The sequence below is a fragment of the Myotis yumanensis genome, unplaced genomic scaffold, assembly GCF_028538775.1.
Source record: "Myotis yumanensis isolate MYYU_CA2020_CCGP unplaced genomic scaffold, mMyoYum1.0.hap1 SCAF_2, whole genome shotgun sequence".
Classification (NCBI taxonomy): Eukaryota; Metazoa; Chordata; class Mammalia; order Chiroptera; family Vespertilionidae; genus Myotis; species Myotis yumanensis.
The window spans coordinates 96773936-96796973 of record NW_027223753.1 but is presented as its reverse complement, the minus strand read 5'-3'; the positions used below and the strand labels follow the sequence as shown (position 1 = coordinate 96796973).

Below are 23038 nucleotides of genomic sequence, written 5' to 3'. Positions count from 1 at the left end.
TGTCTGCCATGCGGTCTCCTTCCGACCCTCTGGGCTCAGGTCTGGCAAACTTTCCTGCCCAGATCCCTGGTTTTTAACCTTTCCAGGGGAGGTCTGCCCTTCCCGGCTGCAAACCCTCTCGTCTCACCAGCAGAGTAAATTTGCCAATTCGGGGTGGGTGTTATTAGTTTCAGCTGCTTACTCCGTTTGCTCCGGGACAAGACCTGGGACGCATCTGCCTATATCGCCGCCATCTTCGAAAAACTATCTTCATAAATTTGGCAACAGTTTTTACTCCTCCATTTTCAAATAACTAATAAAATGTTAAACATTGTTAAAAAAAAAATCTTGCAATAACTAGAGACTTCCCTATGACTAACATTAAGATACTCTGGCTATAATTATTCCAGCAATGCTAATTCCAAAAGCATATCAACAGTCAAATGACTTACTGAAATTTAGATTATCTGGTGTCATTTTTGAACTGTCAAATCAAGTGTGTGTCTATGAAGAAAATAAGTTAGTGTTAAATGCACCTTTTTTTCATGAGTATGATGACTCTATGGAATTGCATACATTGTAAATTATATATTCTTTTTTAAAAATGAGAGGATAATAAATGCATTTGTCTAGAAATATATAAATAATATCTGTGTGTGTGTGTGTGTGTGTGTGTGTGTGTGTATCAATCTCAGGAATTATAAAGGAGTAGGTGTCCATCTCATCCACTGTAAAGGCTGCATAGTATTTAAAAGATATATAATAATTTGTTTAACACATTAACTAATGAGCATTTAAGTAGTATTTTAGATTTTGTTTATATAAAACAATGCTTCAATAAACATCACTGTACATATTTCTTTGCTTACTTGTCTCATATTTTTCTTAAGATAAATTCTTAAGAGTTTTTAAGTAAATTATATAAGCATATACATGCATGCACATACACATACACACATATGTGTATGTATTTGTGTACAGTTGTGCCCATTTATACTCCTAGAAAGATGATTGGATAGTTTAGTTCTTGTTGCTTTTGCCAAAAAGCAGCTATTATCAAGTTTTTTAACATTTGCCAACTGGAGAGTTTTTAAAAATGACAATGTAATGCAATTTTAATTTGCGTTCTTGGAGTAGTGTGTTGGCCATTTTAGTTCTTTTGTGAATTTCATGATTTGTAGTTTTTCTTCTACCAGGTTATCTGTCTTTTTCTTAGTAGGTTTTTAATGGAGGTTAATGGGCTCTTTGTCTACCCTAACAACATAGCGCTTTTAGGTAGGGCCTGCTGGATTTGAACTCTGAACCCCAGCACCACCACATCCTAGTTAGAGAAAGGGAGAAAGAAAGAGAAAGAGAGGGAAACATCGATGGATTGCCTCCTGTATGTACCCCAACCAGGCACTGAACCCACCACCTTATGGTGCATGGGACAATGCTCCGAACAACTAAGCCACACTGGCAAGGGAAACAATAGTTATTTTTAAAGTATATATGGTAAAGGGATGTGACTTTCATTTGATATAACAAAGACAATATTGAAACTGTGTCAGTTATTCTCTTGCAGTTCAATTTTCTTTGCTAATCTCACTCCTACACATTTTCCTTCTATCCTTCACCTTTTAGTACCAATAATTAGGTCTTATGTAGAAGTGCCCAGATTTCTTAACTAAATTTTTTGATGATGGTCACAAAGTCATTGCATAACTATTGAAGTCTATTATATCTATGTAATAAAGCAGTATTGTAAGAAGCAAGTATGCATTACTAAAAATGATCAAATAATATAAGGTTTAATTAATTATTCTCTGGAATTTAAAAATAAATAATTCATTAAGTGTTATTAACTAAAAAGTGTAATAAACTCCAAACTATCAAGAAATGGGTTTAAGCCAACAGTTCTCAACCTGTGGGTCGCAACCCCTTTGGCGGTCCAACGACCCTTTCACAGGGGTCGCCTAAGACCATCCTGCATATCAGATATTTACATTACGATTCATAACAGTAGCAACATTACAGTTATGAAGTAGCAACGAAAATAATTTTATGGTTGGGTCACAACAAGAGGAATTGTATTTAAAGGGCCAGAAGGTTGAGAACCACTGGAGTTAATAAAAAGTTACAATCATACTATAATCCTCTAGTAAATATAAGAAATGTGAATTAAAAAAAAAGGCATTTTAAGCATATTTTAATTGATAAAAAGCATATCCATATTTATTACTCTAGATAGATTAGACTATTTTTAGAGAACTAGGATAACTTGAAACCATTTACCTGTTGGAGGCAAGCAGTCTTTCCAATCAAAATAGCCTGCATAAATTCCAGGTTCTAAGGAGCCAACAATGGGATCTGCTTTCAACTCAATGTAATTTTCAAACAGTCTTTGGTCTAATTCTTTCAATGAGGCCATGCTAACCTAAAAACACATAATAAAGAGTAATTATAAGTTGTCATTTGAGGGTGGAAAAAAAGGAAATAATGTAAATTTAAAAATACTTCGGTATATTTTAAAAGTACTTATCAATTTTCCTACAAAAATCACATCTTTATTTTATTAATGTTCAGTAATAAAGACCACGCTTAGCATGACTATTCAATAAAATAAGAATGAATCCCCATGTGTGGACTACAGGTCTTTTACAGAATGTCCAGCCCACGTGTACTGGGAGTTCCTGATGGCGGTGGGAGTGGAGCAGGGTGAGGAGGTTAGTGAGCATCTGTCTGACCAGTCTGTGCCAAGTCTCACTGGTACCCAAGAGGCCAAGCAGTTACAGTGGGTGCATGGAGCACTAAGGGTGGAAAGTGAAGAATCTGGGCCTAGGTTCCTCTTCAGTGGACTGGCGGTCTAGCGCATCTACACCACTGACCCACGAAACACAAGCTTCTCTCCAACAAAACACCTGAACTTCAAGAAGTTAATGTTGAAAAACAAGCACACAGCTAGTGAGTCTTGCAGCTATAAATGAGAATATCTGCCAAGCAGGGAATTCAGCTGTAGGAGAGAAAAGCAACCACTTGAACTTAGAAAAATACTGAAAATCCTTAAGGAGGTTAAAGTATAATATAAAAAAAAACTTCATGAAGATAAAATACATGATTTCATCAGCTGACTAGATTAATTGATGAAATTGCTGGTCACTACTAAGATTGAAATTAAGTGCAATTAAGTACTTCAAAGCAGAGAGTAAAAATGTAAAGAGGTGGATATTATGAAGGAAGAGACTTAGAAGATAGATCCAAGAGCTCTAATATACAAAAAAGAAAAAGAAAAAAGAATTAAGTAGAGAACTATGAGCAGTTAGAGAAGAGGTAATAATTATCTGATTAGGCTTGCTGACTTCCAGGCTAGATTGTAAAGACACAGCTAGGCAAATACTTTAAAAGTACCAATTTTCTAAAATAATAAAAAGAGAAACTCTTTTAGGCTTCCAGATTAAACAAATAATTTACCTACAAGAGAAAAAAATCAGTCTGTTATCGGCTTTTCTCAGATGCAACATTGGAACCTGAAATCACTGGAATAATATCTACAGGAATAAAAGAAATGCAACCCAAGTCCTATATTTAGCTAAGATATCATTCACTAACAGAGTCCAAGAAACTTATTTTTGAATATGTGAAGATTCAAAGAATATATCACCCATGTAACCTAAGAAAGGGCTCTCACCCAAAAGCAAATATATCAGACTGAGAAGGATGAACAATTGAGGAAAATGTAGTAAGGAATGAACCTTGAGCTCCCTTCCAGCCTCCTTCATCCCTCTTTTTCTCTAATATTTAGAAACAAAAACTTAAATGATGATTGGAGATATTCTGGGAATGATACAAGTGCTAATTCTTGAAAGAGGAGAGGCATCCAAAAAGGAAACATTAATAAGAAGCTACAACGACAATGAAAATACAACATATCAAAATCTGTGCGACAGAGGTAAAGCAATGGGTTTTATCACCAAAAACATATCCCTCAGAAAGATTTAAAAGAAAAAAAATCAAAATTAATATTTTTATCTTTTACCTTCAATAGCTAGAAAGAGAAAATTGAACTCAAAAAAGTATAAGTAATAATTAAAGATAAGACCAGAAATCAATTAAATTTTTAAAAAGATTAATATGAGAAAACCAACAATGCCAAAAATAAGCTTTTGAAAGGGATATAGTTTTATGTAATCTGTCAACACAGAGGAAATTGACAAACTCCTGAAAAACACACTCTTCTAAAAATGGCACAAGTAGTCCTATATACTCTAATAGAGTCCATTATTTCAAACTAGAGGTCTGGTGCATGAAAATTCGTGCACTCCGGGGAGTCCCTCTCGTAGTCTGGGACCACTCAGGGGATGTTCACCTGCCAGCTTAGGCCCACTCCCTAGAGGACGGGGCCTAAGCTGGCAGTCAGACATCCCTCTGGCAGCCCAGGAGCCCTTGGGGGATGTCTGACTGATGGCTTAGGTCTGTTTTCTGCAGGGAGCAGACCTAAACTGTCAGCTGGACATCTTTAGAGCTGCCGAGGAGGCGGGAGAGGTTCCCGCCATCACCGCTGCGCTAGCAGCCATCAGCCCGACTTGTGGCTGAGCAGAGGTCCCCCTGTGGGAGTGCACTGACCACCAGGGGGCAGCTCTTGCATTGAATGTCTGCCCTCTCGTGGTCAGTGTGCACCATAGTGGTGGTTCCAGGTCGTTCCACCCTTAGGGTCAATTTGCATATTACCCTTTTATTATATAGGATGCTCTCATATGAAGAGAACTTCAGGACTAGATGTTTCACTGGTGAATTCTACCAAGCATTTAAGGAAGAAATTATCACATGCAAACTTTACTATAGACCAGAGCCTGAGAATGTTTCCTATTTTGTTTGATGAGGCTAGCAAAATCCTGATATAAAAAACTGTCAAGAATACTGTAAGCAAAGAAAATTACAGACCAATAGGCCCCATGAACAAAGACATAAACATCCTAACAAAATGCTGGAAAATTGAATCTATAAATAAATAAAAAGGATACATTAGAGAGAGGTGGAATTATTTTAACAGGTGAAAAAAAAAGGACTCGATAAATGCCCCTTCTCCCACTTATATACAAGATTATAATGGAGGTACTAGTCCATGCAACACAGTAAGAAAAAAATATCAGAAAAGAAGTTGAACTGTCTTTTCAAGACATACTATAAACCTATAATAATATATGCATAATTAACACAATGATAATGAACAAAATGCAATACTTAGTAAAAGATAAATCATAGACCAGAATATAACAACTAAAACCACAAAGCCCCTGGGAAAAAAATATTCAAGACATTGAGGCCGACAAGGATTTTGACAGGATATGAAAGGCATTAAACATTTAACAAACTGACAAACTGGGTCTCATCAAAATTAAAAATTTCTACTCAAAAGATACCATTATAAGAACAGAATAGCAAGCTACAGGCTGGGAGAAAAAATAGACACCTGACAAAGAATTTATTTACAGAATTCAAAAAATCACTCATAGAAAGGTGAACAACCCAATTAAAAAATGAGTAAGCAAAAGAAGATATCTAAAAATGGATATCTGCATATATAAGATGCTTAAAATCATTACTTTTATCAGGGACAGTCAATGAAAGCAATGAGACTGACTAACATAAGAAAGGTAACATTGTCGGTGAAGATGTGGAGCACCTGGAAGACTCATATATTGCTGGCTGAGTGTAAAATAAGAAAACAATTCTTGGAAAACAATTCTGTTTCTAATCAACTTATTCCCTGACTAGCAATCCCACTTCTAGGTATATAAAGAACCTCCTTTATCTGCAGGGATACATTTCAGGACTCCCCATGGATGCCAGAAACCCTGGATATCAAACCCTATTCACAATATTTTTTTCTATAAATGTATACATATGATAAAGTTTAACTTGTAAACTGGGAACAGTAAGAGATGAACAACAATAGCTAATAATAAAATAGAACAATTATAACAATATACAGTACTGTAATAAAAGTTATGTGAGTGTGATCTGGTCTCTCTCTCTCACAAAATACCTAATTGTACTACATGGACAGTGTGGTTACTCTGGACTAAGGGATTATTCACATCCCAGGGAGGGATGGAACAGAACAGAAAGAGATTTCATTATGCTGCTCAAAACAGTACGCAATTTAAAACATGAATTGTTGCCCTGGCTGATGTTTCTAAGTGGTTAAAGCACGGGCGCACTCTCCAAAGGGTTTTGGTTCAATTCCCAGTCAAGGGCATGTACCTGGGTTGCAAATTCAATAATCCCCAGCCCAGGTAGGGGCACATGGGAGAGGCAACCAATCCATGTGTCTCTCTCTCATTAATGTTTCTCTCCCTCCTTCCTTCCCTCTCTCTCTCCCTCTCCCTCCCTTCAACTCTCTCTAAAAATCAATGGAAAAAATATCCTAGGGTGAGGATTAACAAACAAAAAAAATAATAAAAAATAACTAATAAATACATAAGTAAATAAATAAAACATGAATTGTTTATCTGGAATTCTCCATTTAATATTTTCATTCCATGCTTGTTCATAGGACTAAAACTATGGAAAGTGAAACTGCAGTTGAATGGGGAATTACTGTATCCACGATAAGAGAGTACAAATGTTCACAAAAAGATTTTATAGCAATGTTCACACCACCTACATTCATTAAACCTACAATTCCAACAATCCAATGTCCAGTATTATGAGAATGATAAACAAAATTTGGTTATACAAACTCAGCAATAAAATAAAGTGACTGAGAGACACACAACTTCAGTGAATCTCAGAAAGTATTAAGTTGGAACAAAAGCAGCCAGACACAAAAGGCGATATACAAACTGTATAGTTGCATTTTATATTCAGTTGAAGAACTGGCCAAAAAAATCTATGCCCACAGAAATCAGAATAGTGGTGAGATAGTCCTATTGACTGGAATGGGGCATGAGGGAAATTTTTATCTCTTGATCTGGGTGGTGGATACTCAGAGGTATATATGTGTAAAGTCACCAATCTATACACTGGAGATTTGCCTATTTTACTCTATATAAATTATACTTCAATATTTGTAAAAGATGTTTGAAAAGAAATGGATGAGTAGACAGACACCAGACAAATAAAACAGAGAGTGGAGTGACAGCATAATTTGTGACAAGGCAGGAATAAAGCCAATAATTTTGTTGTGAGAATATAAAAAGATAATTTATAAAACTTGTGTAGCAAATGTGTACATAACAAATGCTAGCAGCAATTATTATTATTATAATTATAATTATTATTATTATTTCAAGTGCCATGTTTTCACTAATACCCTGTTCAAACCAGCTATGAACACAGATGTTAACTAAGTGTGCTTGACCCAACTTGAAATGCAAGGGTAAGGACCATCCATTATTAAAGCACCTCCAGACAGTGACGGATGGAAGCAAAATGAAAAAATCCTGTCAAGGAAATCACTGTCTAACAGAAAAGAAAGACAAACATTCATATAACTACATGTTAAAAATACGGCTATTAGAGATACATACAGAGAGTGTTTAAGGGGCACTACTAAAAGGACTGCAAAGGCTTCACAGGGAAGGTGATGCCTGAGAGCACGCTATCCGTGTAGGCCAGAAGACTGTAACCAAAACGGGGCAATTATCTAAAGAAAAAAAGGAGGGGTGCTAATTCAATAATTATGTACTCAGAAACAGCTGTACTCACTAAATTCCTACATATTAAAACTGGGCAGCACCTTCTAAAGTACTTCAAACAGTTGCCAATAACTTCGAGAAATACAGACTATATTAGAAGGCCATATTTTAGATGTGGGAACAAGTAATACTTGTAATAACTAACTCCAATAACTTCTTTAGCAGGACATCTGTCAAGGTACTCTTCTACCACATGCCCGACCTGTATTGAGCAGCTGCTCACAGTGGACAGGTCCTGGAAAGCAACCATCTGCCAAGTAGATGTCATACTTCCTCCATTTCTACACAGTTGTCTTCAACTCAAAATAGTTAACACAGTAAAATCATTATTTTGATTTATTTCAATATTCCAAACTTACACTTTTTAATTTACTATTTCAAAAAAATTTTTTGTAAAAATGCTTTTTAAAATAAAGTATGTTTCTGAGAAAGGAAAAATAGATAACAAAACTGTTTGTTTTCAAAGATGAGTACATTTAACTGAGCCATCTCTATAGAAATAAACTAACTCATCAAACTCTAATCAGAACTTCCATCTAAGTGAATTTGAATTACTAGGTTTAATCAAATTAATCTACTTTTAATTCATTGCAAGTGGATGGTGAGGCAGATGCAAACTGACATTCCTTTATGTTATTGAACCATAACTTATCAAATTTGGATACCAAGTAAATAATTAATTTAAAAAATAAACTCTTAATCCTGAATAGAGGTGGCACTATTAAAACAACAACAAAAAAAGAAAACTGGATAAAACAGAATATATTCTTACTCTGAAACAAAATAACAGGCGATGTTTCTATGACTTGTTAGTGAACACCATCATTTCTCACTTCCTTTACCTTCTACTGAGATTCTAACCTGGTGACTTACTATTAATCTTTATCATCATTCCCAAAACTTTTTTCTGTGAATTTTTTATAATCAAGCTAACTACCTTATATCCCATTAATTAGACTTTACTGATTGCTCCAATCTTCTCCTTTTAAGGAAGGGATAAAGGGATAGTCTTTTTTTTACTATACACTGTATTTTACTTGGCCACTTACACAGAACAATCTGGACACTAGAAAGAACTTTACTGCCATACCACTAACTCCCATACCAGCGATTTTCAATCTTTTCCATCTCATGGAACACATAAACTAACTGCTAAAATACTAAGGCACAACCAAAAAAATATGTATTTTTTGCCAAACTAACAAAAAAAATAGATATAATTTTGATTCAGTCACACTGAACGGCTATTGTGTTGACTCTTGTAATTTTTTTATTTGACAATCTAAGGCAGTGGTTCTCAACCTTCCTAATGCCTCGACCCTTTAATACAGTTCCTCACGTTGTGGTGACCCCCAACCATAAAGTTATTTTCGTTGCTACTTCATAACTGTAATTTTGCTACTGTTATGAATCGTAATGTAAATATCTGATATGCAGGATGTATTTAGGCGACCCTTGTGAAAGGGTTGTTCAACCCCCAAAGGGGTCGCGACCCACAGGTTGAGAACCACTGATCTAAGGGAAAAGAGGTCAGAGCCTCTGACTACTCTGGTACTGCATATTTTAAAAATTCTGTGACACACTAGTTAAAAATCACTGTGCTACACTGATGTTTGAAATTATACCCTTCCAGAGTAAGTCAATAATTTTCTATCACTTAGCAACAAAAATGAAAGAGTTTCTGAAAATGAAAAACTGAAATATCAAAAAACAGTAAGTTTCAGCAAGCTTAGACATAATTGAGGAGAAATGAACAAGAAGAGAGAACTTTAAAAATGATTCCTAATCATTTCATAGAATTAAAGATGAGGGGAAATACATAAAATAAAATATGAGAGATGGAGAATAAAGCGAGAGATCTAATAAATATCCAATAGGAGATCTTGAAGGAGAAAAGAGTTAATAGAGAAAATATTAAGAGGTAATGGCTGAGAATTTATCAGAATTGATTAAAGGTATAAATCAGAGTCAAGGGAAAAACGGCAAAAAAGTAATACTCATATCAAGAGATACATTATGGTGACTTCAGAATGCTGGAGACAAAGAAAATATCTAAAAAGTAGCCAAAGAAAAATTTTCATACATGCTTTCTAGTCATCAACAGATTAAAGACCAAAATACTGTAAACAAAGGAAAGGAATGGATATAGAAGATTCAACAACACAATTCACAAAATTGACTTCATGGACATATATGGAATGTGGCATTCAAAACTGAAGGACATAATCTTTTTAAGAAGGTAGAATATTTAAGAAAGCTCACCATGTATCCTGCAAAGCAAGTTTCAACAAAGTTATTACAAACCTATTTTCTGACCTCAGAACCATTAAGTTAGAAATCTGTAATAAAGAAAACTAATTCCCAATATGGAAAAGATTCCTCTCCCAATTTGAAAATTTAAAATCACATATGTTGTGTGTAAAAAAACAACTCATGAAATTAAAATTAGAAAATACAAAACTGAAAAATTAAAATACCATATGTTAACATGTAGAACTTAGCTAGAGAGATAAAGGGAAATTCATAGTCTTAAATGTTAGTATTAAAAAGTCAGAAAGGTATGGAATCAATGAGTTATTAAAAAACACACACAATTAAGCTAAGCACCAAAATTACTACAACAGAAAAAAAATATATATATAAAGAGAGAACAGTAAAACTAAGAGTTCGTTCTTGAAAAGATTCTGGCAAGAATGATCAAGAAAAGACTGAAAATATTAAGCAAGCAAGCAAGTATAAATGTGGGTCAGAACTTCAAATGCAGTGAGATTGAAATAATATGAAACTACTAAAAAAATACTAGTATTAGGCCTAATTTGAAAATGTAGGCAAAATGGGTGAAATCCAATACACATACAGTTGACTATAAAGAAGAAAGAAGAAGACACACTCTAGCTCACTTTATAAATTAGTATAACCACCATACAGCAACATGAATAGCAAAAACAATATTGAGTAGAAAAAGAAAGTATAGAAAAATACATACCAGATGATCCCATTTATGCTCTTTAAAAGTAAAAAAACTGGTAATATGGAACAAAGTATAGTTTAAAAACTGCAAAGTGCAACAGAGTCCATAGGGAAAGGAGGGTGATGTAAACAAATGCGCAGGCATGAAGGGGTCTGAAATGACGCTTCATTTCTTCAGCTTGGTGGTGGGTGCATATGTTCATTTTATTATTCTTTTATCTACATAAGATCCATTCTTTTGTAAAGATAAAATATTTAATAAAAATTCTTGAATTTTATAATCTAAAAAAGGAATATATCCTAAGAAACCCAAGACAGCAATCAGAAAGAATACATGCACTCCTATGTTTATAATAGCATTTATTTACAATAGCTAAGATTTGGAAACAGCCCAAGTGCCCATCAGCAGAGGAGTGGATAAAAGAGCTGTGATACATTTACACAATGGAATACTATGTGGCAGTAAAAAAAAGAAGGAACTCTTACCCTTTGCAACAGCATAGATGGACCTGAAGAGTATTATGCTAAATGAAATAAGCCAGTCAGAGAAAGATAAGATCACATGATCTCAGTCATATGTGGAATCTAATGAATAAAATAGATCCAGAGACAAAGAAGCATGGAACAGACTGACGAATTTCAGAGGGAAGGCAGGGATGGTTGGGGAGAGATTATCGGGGGAACTTATATGCATACTAGAGGCCCGATGCACAAAAATTCGTGCAAGAGTAGGCCTTCCTTCCCCCAGCTGCCGGCACAGGCTTCCCTCCTGCACCCAGGACCCGGGCTGCTTCCTTTCAGCCGCTGCTGCCAGGCAACCGGGACCTGGGCTTCGGTCCGGCCCTGGCTTCGTCCAGAAGGACATTTGGTCTAATTAGCATATTACCCTTTTATTATTATAAACTAGAGGCCCTATGTACAAAGATTCATGCAAGAGTGGGCCTTCCTGCCCTAATCGGTTTGGCTCAGTGGATAGAGCGTCGGTCTGCAGATTGAAGGGTCCCAGGTTCAATTCCGGTCAAGGGCATGTACCTTGGTTGTAGACACATCCCCAGTAGGGGGTATGCAGGAGGCAACTGATCGATGTTTCTCTCTCATCTATGTTTCTAACTCTCTATTCCTCTCCCTTCCTCTCTGTAAAAAATTAATACAAAAAAAAAAAAAAAAAAAGAATGGGCCTTCCTTCCCCTGGCTGCCGACACTGCCATTGCTCCAGCCCGGAGCCACCTTTCCACCTTTCCACACTGCCCAGAGGCCCAGAGTGGCTGGGGCAGTGCAGAATGCCTGCATCATAGCCATGGCGACGATGCAAGCATCCCCCGCCCCGATGCCCCTGGCCACGCAGTGCCTGTGTATGCAAATTAACCCACCAGCTTTGTTGAGTTAATTTGCATACTCACTCCTGATGGGCTGGTGGACATTGTGAGGATACGATCAATTTGCATCTTTCTTTTTTATTAGTGTAGATATGCACAGCCCATGGACACAGACAATAGTGTGGTAAAGACCTGAGAGGGGTGGGTGTGGGGTGGAGAGGGTTAATGGGGAAGAAAAGGGGGACATCTGTAATACTTTCAATAATACAGATAAATTTAATAGAAAGTATACCAATATTAAACTAATCATAATGTCATGTGTTAAAAATCTATTCCAGGGGTGTGAATAAAACATCATCAGAAGAAGATGATTTGATTCATTTTGTACCTTGGAAAAACAGATAAGAAGAGGTCATAAGAGGCTCTTTACAGGATGAGACTTTGTATCTGAGTGAGGCTTTGAAGGATCAAGACTTTGTCATGTCAAGACTGAGGAAAAGGCATTCCTGATAGATAGTAAAACAAACTATATGTAAGTGTTCTTAAAATAGAGCCTGGTAATCTAATGTTCAGTAAATTAATGAGCAGACATATTGCATGAAATGATCAAGGAAAGATGAGTGGCTAGATGAAAGGGGATTGGAGTAGGGGTGATGAATGCCATGAGAGAAAGATTAAAACAGTTCAAACATCAACCTATCTAATCATTTCATGTATTTTTAAATGATTAAAAATTCTCCAATAAATATACTGATGTCATTATTGTTACTGCATAAAAACAAAGTGTTCTCTGCAAGAGAACACCTTACAGTACTCAACACAAAAACTTAAGGAAATAAACTCGACTTTTGACCCTACAGCCTAAGTCACAACATTTCTCATCAGAATGATTAATTTTTACAAAAAGACAGGAAAACAAGACACAGCCACCCACTTTGATATTCTCATTCTTTGAAAAAAAAAATCCCAATTGAGCTCATGAACTGGAACCATCATTTTGCAAAAAGTATGTGATCCATCGAGAGTACATTTTGATTATAAGATTAACAAGATCATTATCTTTCTTATTCTTTGCACCGAGAAAACTGTACTGACATTAAAAAGTGGTTCTAGCTTAGTTTTACTTAGAAATCTGATAAACTTTTGCCCATGAACCAACTAACCTTTAGTAACAAGGTTACTTCATTTTTTTTCCTTTTCTGGTTACTTGAAAACATATAAACAACAAAATATAACTTTTAAAAAACCTACTCCATTGATACAGAACTCACTTTTGTACAGCCTTGCTATATCCATTGAGTAGAGAATGGAGACTATGCGTTTTTCAGTTAAGATATTAAGCAAGATATTAAGCATCCTACAGCTCCTGTAAGCCAGTCTCGTGTGTGTGTGTGTGTGTGTGTGTATGTGTGTGTGTGCATGCGCATTTGTGTCCTGCTCAAGCACCTGTGTGACTGCTTAAGTAGTAAAGCAAAAGGATCATTTCAGACACATGGAGCGGGAGAGAGAAAAAAGTGTGAATAAGCAGGAAGAGATTTTTTTTTCTGCAGGCTCAGGAAGTCTGCTGTTGGCTATGAGTAAAAGCTTTAATCTAAAAGGAGCCAAAATTTGAGATGATTCTTAAAGATTTGGGTTTTATGCCTTTGTGTCATTATTTTTCCCTCTTACTTTTGAATAACTTAGGTGGGGAATAAATCAGCTCTAACCTTGAGAAAACTTTGCTCTAGAGGAAAGAAGAGAGTATTACATAAATTATTCAAGGTGAGTTATGAGAAGGACAAGAGTCATTCAAAAAACAGGGTGGGATGAAAATAGGGAAGGAATATGGGAGGGGAGGGCAAGAAGAGGGAAAAGGACAGGAAAGCAAAAGAAAGAGGGTGCTGAGAAAGTAGTTTGGAAACTAAATTGATAAAAAAACCCAACTTATCCATTTAACATAATTCACTTACCTGTGTTATTTTTTCTATTCCTTGAAAGTTGTGCTTTTCAAAATGTTCTGCTATATTTAGGAAGGTGTGACATTGTAGGTAGCAGCAATTACTTAGGACTATCAAAAGTTGTTGTTCCTAAAAGTAAAACAAATTTTTATAAAATTACATTTATATTAACAAATTTAAAGTCTAACAGTTACCATTAAACTTAATTATAATCTCTTGGTGTTTAATACCAATATTCAACATTTCGGTTTCCTTGACTCCTTCTTTCCCAATATTAACACAGAGAGAAACATTAATACAATTCTATAATTTTCATTGCTCATGATTATATAATAGATTCAAATAATGTTCCTTTCGAAATTTAACAGCTACAGAGAGAAATAGGCTGATGAAAAACAGTTAACTAAAGTAGAATCAGCTATAGTTCAAATAAAAAAGATTCATGTTATTAGTTATTCTACTTAATACTTTGTGCACAAAAAGCTAAAAATGGATATTTTTAAGCTATTACAAAAACTGTGGAAACTCTTAGAAAATAGTTTATAAGAAAATTATAATACAATCCATATGAGGGCTCTTTTAAAAACGTGGAACTTCACAGAATTTTTTATGTACGACAGTCTCCCTCTTTTGGGGAGTGAAGGCACACAGGGTAGGAGACTCCTGCAGTGTCAGTAATAGAGAGGACTAGAGCCCTATATTCTATACTCACCAGAGTTGTAGCTGTTTAAAGTAATTTCTAATCAAAATTACAGACCCCAATGCTGATAAATAAACTATCTTTTACTGTTCAGAAGAACTATTTTTGTAAATAAAATTCCAGGAATGGTATTTGTCACTGCTATTGAGGCTAACAGAGAGCACTTTCCTGGTGCTCCCTCAGTTATAAGAGCATTATCTGGACAAATGTGACTAATTTAGGGCCTTACTTTAAGATCTCTTGACTAAAAACGAAGGCAAAAACCACTTTCCAGGAAAAGTGCTCACCCAAATTTGTTTCCTATTTCATATGTAATCAGAATAGCTTATGTTAAAGTCAATATGATAAACATGGAAATAGGCCTCTGCCCTTTGACGTATACAAACCACAGAATAAACTTTTTTCCCATATTATTTTGTGTGGGTTTTTTGTTTTTTTCTTTATTGATTCAGGTATTATATATGTGTCCTTATCTCTCCATTCCCCCCCCCCCCCTCCCCGCCCCATGCTCTCACCCCCCTGTTGTCTGTGTCCATTGGTTAGGCTTATATGCATGCATACAAGTCCTTTGGTTGATCTCTCCCCGCCTTACCCCCACCCTCCCCTCTTTAAACTCACTTGCCAAGCACAAATTATATCTCCCAATAATTTCATTTGGGCCCCTCAAATTTTTAAAAACTTTCTAAATTTTAAAAATGTTTATTTAATATGTTCATATACTTAATATGTTCCTCTCTATTTCTGGCGGAGTGTAGTCTAGTCAATGCCTTTTTTGGTCATCAACAAATATAATTAAAAGACCAAGGAATTATTAAGGTACCTTTAAGCAAATGAAACACTGTTAATAGCCCTCATAATCTATAGGTGGGAAATGGAGTACAGAACAAGGTAAAGAGGATTATGGCATGTAAGCTCCTTCCACACTTGTGTTTAAATGACAAGTAAAAATCAGAAAGAGAGCAATGAACAGCTCTGGAAAGGTGCACAGGTGAGGCTGGGAGGCCATATTCCCTATTGCACCAGACTTGGTGTTACTCTTATGTGGTCCTTGTACATAAAGCACATGAAATAAAGTAAATATGTCTTACCAGCCACTCTAAACATGCTGCACTCCTTGAAATTCTCATCTGGACTCCCATTAATAAATTCAATTCTTAACTGCCTTATCCATCATCTTCCTTCCGAATATTAGCCTTATCTAGGAGTTCATCATACCCATAGTAATTAGCTCTCTTTGGTTGAAGAAAAATGGTTCTTCCCCTCAAATGGAAAAACTATTTGAGTTATCTAAAGCTTTACCCTTAGTGTTTCCCCACTCCCCTCTAATCTAACCAATTAGGAGATCATATATATATACAATTCTATAATACAATTCTATATACAATATATATATACAATTCTATAATACAATATATATATATACAATTCTATAATACAATTCTATGTATGTATATATATGTGTATACACACACACACACACATATATATATATACATATATATATATTACACACACACACACACACCACGTATTTTGGTTTTGCCATGGAATTTTGTGTTCAAATAAAATGCTATTATGTAACTGACAGAAATAAAATAGAGAAAAGCAGAGTCTCTCTGGTTAAAAAGAAAACATGTGCAGGGAACAGGCATCTGTCCTTTGTCCCTCTCCAACTTTCAAGCACCAGGGACCTACTAGGACACGTAGTTCACACAAGAACATGCAAAATGTGGAGAGTAGAAGGAACTAGTTAAGTTGCAACTTGAGCTAAAAAGATTTTAAGTGTAGAATATATATAAAATTCTATAATTTTTAACATTTTCACAAAATAAAACACAATGCTACAGCACTAATGTAGTAGGTAATTTAGATAGATTTATGAAATAGCCATTAAATAGTTGTTTTGTTGTTGTTGTTTTTTAAATTCTCACCCAAGGACATGCTTGGGGAAGGGAGAGGAGGGCAGGGGAGGGGAGGGGAGGGAACATCTATTGGATGCCTTCTGTACATGCTCCAACCACGGATCAAATCCGCAACCCAAGTATGTGCCCTGACCAGGAAATGAACCATCAACCCTTCAGTGCACAGGACGATGCTCAACCAACTGAGCCACTCTGGTCCAGCTACATAGTTTTTAAATGACATGTTTCACCCTCTATTTATCATCTTAATTACTTATCATCTTACTTACAGAAGTCAAACTGAAGTCTTCATGAATACTTCCAAATAAATCAGGAGAAGAAACATCAACGGAAAGACTGAATATAAAAGCAAGAAAGAGAACAGTTACAATCAAAGCCCTAAAATTAAAAATGCTAATATAATGTTATATGTCAACTATACCTCAAAAAAAAAAAGTGAACCTTATATTAATTTGGCTTTAAAATCTTTTGGTTGGTTCTCTGCATAGTGGGAATTGAGATGGCAGAGTAGGTAGATCCTGAGCTCACCTCCTCCCATGGATACAACAAAACTACAACTAATACACAGAAATAAACACAGGGAGACAGGCAAAATGAGGAGATGGAGAAATGTGTTCTAAACAAAAAAAGGACAAAATCCCAGTTAAAAAACTTAAATGAAATGGTGATTAAGCAGTCTAGCAAATAAATAGTTCAAAATAATGGTTATAGAAATGCTCAATGAATCTGGTTGAAGAATGAATGAACTGAGAGAGAAGTTCAACAAAGAGACCAGGGGAAAAACACACAACCAGAACTAAGAATATAATAACTAAAATGAAAAATATATACCATAGGGAATCAACAGCAGGTTAGCTGCTACAAAAAAAAAATCATAGATTTGGAAGACAGAGTAGTAAAACATCAACTAATCAGAAGAGCAAAAAGAAAAAAGTTTAATGTATCTCTGGGACAACATCAAGCACACCAGTATTTGCATGTACTATTGGTGGGATTATAAATTGATGCAGCCACTATAGAAAACAGTATGGCAGTTCCTTAAAAAAATTAAAAATAGCCCTAACCAGTTTTGCTCAGTAGATAGAGCGCCGACCTGTGGACTGAAAGGTCCCAGGTTAAATTCTGGTCAAGGGCATGTACCTTGGTTGTGGGGCACATCCCCAGTAGGAGGTGTGCAGGAGGCAGCTGATCGATGTTTCTCTCTCATCAATGTCTCTAACTCTCTACCCCTCTCCCTTCCTCTCTGTAAAAAAATCAATAAAATATATTTAAAAAATTAAAAATAAAACTACCATACTATCCAAACTTCCACTCGTGAGTATTAATAAAATAAGTAAATACTTCAAAATCACTATTTCAGAATACATACATATCCTACCCTATGTTCATTGAAGCATTATTTACAATAGCCAAGAAATAGAAGAACCTATAGATATTTATAGATGCATGAATGGATAAAGATGCTATGTCTCTGTCACTCACACACACACACACACACACACACACACACAGGAATATTATTCGGCCATTTAAAACAGTGAAATCTTGCCATTTGCAATATGTATAGATGTAGGAGGTACTATACTAAGTGAAATAAGTCAGACAGAGAAAGACAAATACCATATGATTTTCTTTATATGTGGGATGTAAAAAAGCAAATCAAATGAACAAATAAAACAAACAGACTCATTGATACAGAGAACAAACTGATTGATGTCAAAGGGGAGGGTGACGAGGGAAAGATTAAAAAAGGTAAAGGGGATCAAGAAGTACACACTTCTAGTTATACAATAAATAAGTAACAGGAATGTAATGTACAGCTAAGGGAATAGAGTGAATAATATAATTTTGTATGTAACAGATGGTTACTAGAATTATTGTGGTGATCATTTCATAAGGCATATAAATGCTGAATCACTATGTTCTAACACCTGAAACTAATATTGTATATCAACTGTACTTTAATTTAAAAAATTGATCCTTTGGTGAAAAAAAATCAAATAACTTTCTGTAAGTTTCTAATATTTAACAATCAATAGCTCAAATTAGACACTATAAACCAGGGGTCCTCAAACTTTTTAAACAAGGGGCCAGTTCACTGTCTCTCAGACCGTTGGCGGGCCGGACTATAGTTTAAAAAAAAAAACTATGAACAAATTCCTATGCACACTGCACAAATCTTATTTTGAAGTAAAAAAACAAAACAGGAGTAAATACAATATTTGTATTTGCATGTGGCCCGCGGGCCGTAGTTTGAGGACCCCTGCTATAATCTATCTATTACCAAGGGCCATATAATTTTGAGTTTCCTAATCCTGACTTAATTAAATTTAAAAACAAATCACCAAGGAAGAAAATAACTCATAATTTAATTTCTAGGTATAGACTTACATAATTGAAATGACCATGACTATCAGAATCTCCACAAGGCTTTTTTAAGCTCACCTTCATAGTCAACCATTTATAACTGAGTTGAGTTAGGGAATTAGTTAACAGCTCACAAGTGAACAGATATATAAAATTAAAGGAAAACTAGAAGAATTAAATATTTATTATGTCTCAGAGAGGTGACAGTATCTATACTGAAAGGCAAAACCCAATACCAGGAAACAGAAAAACAGGAAAAAAATTCTTAATTTTTCTATTATGAATTTACAGGCACTTATTTCAGTATTATGTGTGTCAGAGCATAAATCTTAGGTGCACAAAGTTACACATGGCAATGTCATTCAGAAAAACTACATTTAAAAAAAATCCTATAGAACAATCTGAAAAATATTTAAAAAATAAAAGCATTATCGCATGGATTTGTAAATATCAAGAATCAAGATCTGTCTTCTGCAGTCCAAATAACTTAAGCCTGACCCAGAATTAATCTCACTAAAATAATTAGTCTTTAACAAGAATATTAGTGAAATCCTCTCCACCAGAATTATAAAAGTTAATGAATAAGTTATATACTTTAATTTTCTACTTTATTATTTATAAAACTTCGTTTGGATAATTACTGAGCTGATCATGTGTTCAGTTTACTCAACACTTCTCTAGTAATGATGAGTTCAGAAGATAAAGAAACTATGGAAAAAACATACGTCAAATATAGAAAACTATAAATTTCTTATAATAATTTATCTCTCTTATTGGAAATCTTAGTATGTTATAAAAGACCAACTATATAACATCAGTCTGTATTTTCAATCCTCCTAAATGCATGAATGAGATTAATTTTAGTTTTACTTACTGTGTAGTATCTACATCTGCATCAGGCTTGGTGCTCAATTGTTCCAGACAATATATAAAAGTCTAAGTTAAAAAATAAGAAGTTTCAGTGACATGAGCTCTTAGATTCTAATCTATTTGAATATCCTATATAATAAAAGCCTAATATGCAAATTGTTCTCTCAACTGGGAGTTTGACCATGGGTGGGGCCAGCCGGCCAACCGCCCGTGGCCCCTCCCCCTATTTGGCCCTGCCCTGGACAGTGGTGGTGGCAGGCAGCCAGGGGAAGGGAGGCCCAGGCCAGCAGTGGCAGCAGGCAGCTGGGGGAAGCAAGGCCCCAGCTGGTGGCAGGCAGCTGGGGGAATGGAGGCCCTGGCCGGCAGATGGCAGCTGCTAGGGCCCTACCTGTGCACAGTATTTATGCACTGGGCCTCTAGTTAAAAATAATTTTATCTATAACTAGGAGCCCAGCATGTGATTCGAAAATCACGGTGCGGCCCTGCCTTTACACCCGAACCTGTCCACAAAGAGCTCCAGTGCACCTGGCCCAGCCCCCAGACCCTCTGGCCTTCTCTGGCCACTTCAAGCCCCGCCCTCAGTCCCTCTAGTCACCTCGGGCTGGTCCTGCCTTCTCTGGGTGCCTCCCGCTTCTGCCCAGTCCCCAGAGCAACTCGGCGGCTCCGCCCCGTCATGGTGCTGGAGGAGAGCATGGAAGCCTCCCGCCTGCTGCGCTGTGCTCCTTCCCCTGGCAGGTGAGCCGCGCGGCACTTAGAATGTGAGCGGTGGGTGGCGAAGGACTGGTGAGGGGGGTACTATGGGCTCTCACCCCTGCCCTCCCCAGCAAGGGAAGGTCCTGCCTCCTCCGGGCACCTCCCCGCTTCCGCCCTGTCTCCGGAGCAACGCCCCAGCTAATATGTTAAAGACCTGGTCGTTACCCGCTATGGCATATTGACCATTAGCATATTAGCTCTTTATTAGTATAGATAATAAGAGTGTAATATGCTAATTAGACCGAAGAGCCGAATGACCTTCCAGATGTCATTCTGGACATCCTTCTGAACGAAGCTGCGGCAGTGGGGGCCGAGGCAGAGGCGGTTAGGGGCAATAAGGAAGGCAGGCAAGCAGTGAGGGATGATCAGGCAGGCGGGAAAAGGGGTTAGGGGTGATCAGGCAGGCAGGCAGGCGAGCAGTTAGGGGCAATCAGGCAGGCAGGTGAGCAGTTAGGGGCATCAGGCAGGCAGGCAGAGTGGTTAGGGGCATCAGGCAGGCAAGCAGAGTGGTTAGGGGTGATCCCTCTTGCAATGCTGGACCACTAGCTCCTAACTGCTCGCTTGCCAGCCTGCCTGATTGCCCCTAACCACCTCTGCCTGCCTGTCTGATCGCCCCTAAATGCTCCCCTGCCAGCCTGATCGCCCTTAACCGCCTGTGCCTCGCCTGGCCACTGCGGCAATGTCCGAAAGGATGTCCGGAATGACGTCTAGAAGGTCGTTTGGCTGTCCGGTCTAATTAGCATAGGTGTACCGGTTAATAATGCAGATTTTTTTCAATAGATGGAGTTACACATATGTTGATATATATGTGACTTGATATGGATGCTATTTTGTTGTATTGACAGCAAGCTTCAAAACTTCATATGTCAAATTTTCTGAAGGTGTTATATTTTTAAGCTTAAAAATGTCAAATTTCATGCCCAAAAAGAGCATTTGCTGGAAGTTTTAATTCATTACTTTATTTTGAAGAAAAAGTTATCGTATACTTTGGGAAGTTTATGCTGAACATGCTCCATCTCAAGATACTTGTGAATGCTGGTTTAATGCTTTAAAAGTGATGATTTTGATGTGAAAGACAAAGAATGTGCAGGTCAACCGAAAAAGTTTAAAGACCAACAATTACAATCATTATTGGACGAAGATGAGTGTCAAACTCAAAAACAACTTGCAGAAAGATTAAACATTGCTCAGCAAACAATTTCCAACCGTTTACAAGCAATGGGAAAGATTTTAAAGGAAGGAAAATGAGTGCCACATCAACTGAACGAAAGACAAATGGAAAATGGAAAAGTCATCAGTAAAATGTTGCTTCAATGGCATGAAAGAAAGTCTTTTTGCATCGAATTGTGACTGGCTATGAAAAGTGGATTTATTTTGAGAATCCCAAACACACAAAATCATGGGTTGATCCAGGTCAACCATCAACATCGACTGCAAGGCCAAATCGCTTCGGAAAGAAGACAATGCTCTGAGTTTGGTGGGATAAGGAAGTATTATAAGCTTCTAAAACCAGGTGAAACCATTAATATTGATCACTACCAACAACAAATAATCAATTTGAACCACGCTTTAATCATAAAACAACCAGAATGGGCCAGAAGACATGGCAAAGTAATTTTGCTTCATGATGATGCACCATCACACACTTCAAAACCAGTTAAAGACACGTTAAAAGATCTTGTCTGGGAAGTATTAACCCACCCACCGTATTCATCAGACCTTGCTCCTTCAGATTACCACTTGTTCCGATCGATGGCACACACACTTTCTGAGCAGCACTTCAAACGTACGAAGAAGTGGAAAATTGGTTCTCTGAATGGTTTGCCTCAAAACAAGAAAAGTTCTATTGGGACAGTATCTACAAATTACCTGAAAGATGGGGGAAATGTGTAGGCAGCGATGGACATTACTTTGAATAAAGCACTTTTGATGTTTCTCTTGAAATTATCATGTTTTCTTTGATTACAAAATCCGCATTATTAATGGGTACACCTAGTACCTTTTATTAGTATAGATGTTATATATATTCTAAATAAGAGAAGGTTGAAAAATAATTTGCATTATTTCAAGCTCAGGGTACCAGTGTTTGTAGTTATTACCTGCATGATATTGATGCTTAGTTGGCAAACCTCCTCCTGTGTTTTAGGTTGTTGAAAGACCTATAAGGAAGAATTTTGGTGAAAAATTTTATTTTGGACTTAGCTCAAACAAAACTTCTGTTTATGAAGTTCAATATAAAGAGTTAACACGTCGAAAACTGCTTCTAGTGTGTATAACCTTATTCTGAAAAGGGCCATGAATGAAGAGCTGGACTAGGCAGTGTTTCTAATTACAGTGATTTTGCCCTGAGAAGACAGTGACATGGAGCAGCTTAACACCACCTAAGTCACTTGTTTTCTCCATAAACAAAGTGTTAACAATGCACGTAGTCTATCTACAACACCTACATTCACATTTTTAACTTCCATTAGCCTCTCTTGGAATCAAGAAAACAACCGCCTCTATATTTAAATGAAATAAAACAAGCCAAGCAGTCAGAGGGAAA

General features: G+C 36.5%; 1 protein-coding gene across 4 annotated transcripts in view; it reads right to left on the bottom strand.

Annotated features, from left to right (window-relative positions):
- The window catches only part of EXOC2 (exocyst complex component 2), a 274269-nt gene that overhangs the window by 57809 nt on the left and 193422 nt on the right, over positions 1-23038 (bottom strand). For all 4 annotated transcript variants that reach the window (XR_011470289.1, XM_070405830.1, XM_070405831.1 and 1 more), the window contains exons 19-23: positions 22593-22652; positions 19745-19806; positions 16773-16839; positions 13894-14010; positions 2254-2395 (exon numbers count right to left, since the gene is read on the bottom strand). Coding sequence is in view for 3 of the 4 variants with exons in the window: in XM_070405830.1 (XP_070261931.1) it covers positions 2254-2395; positions 13894-14010; positions 16773-16839; positions 19745-19806; positions 22593-22652 (448 nt within the window). In the remaining variant the exon portion in view is untranslated. The remainder of the gene's footprint in view (positions 1-2253; positions 2396-13893; positions 14011-16772; positions 16840-19744; positions 19807-22592; positions 22653-23038) is intronic.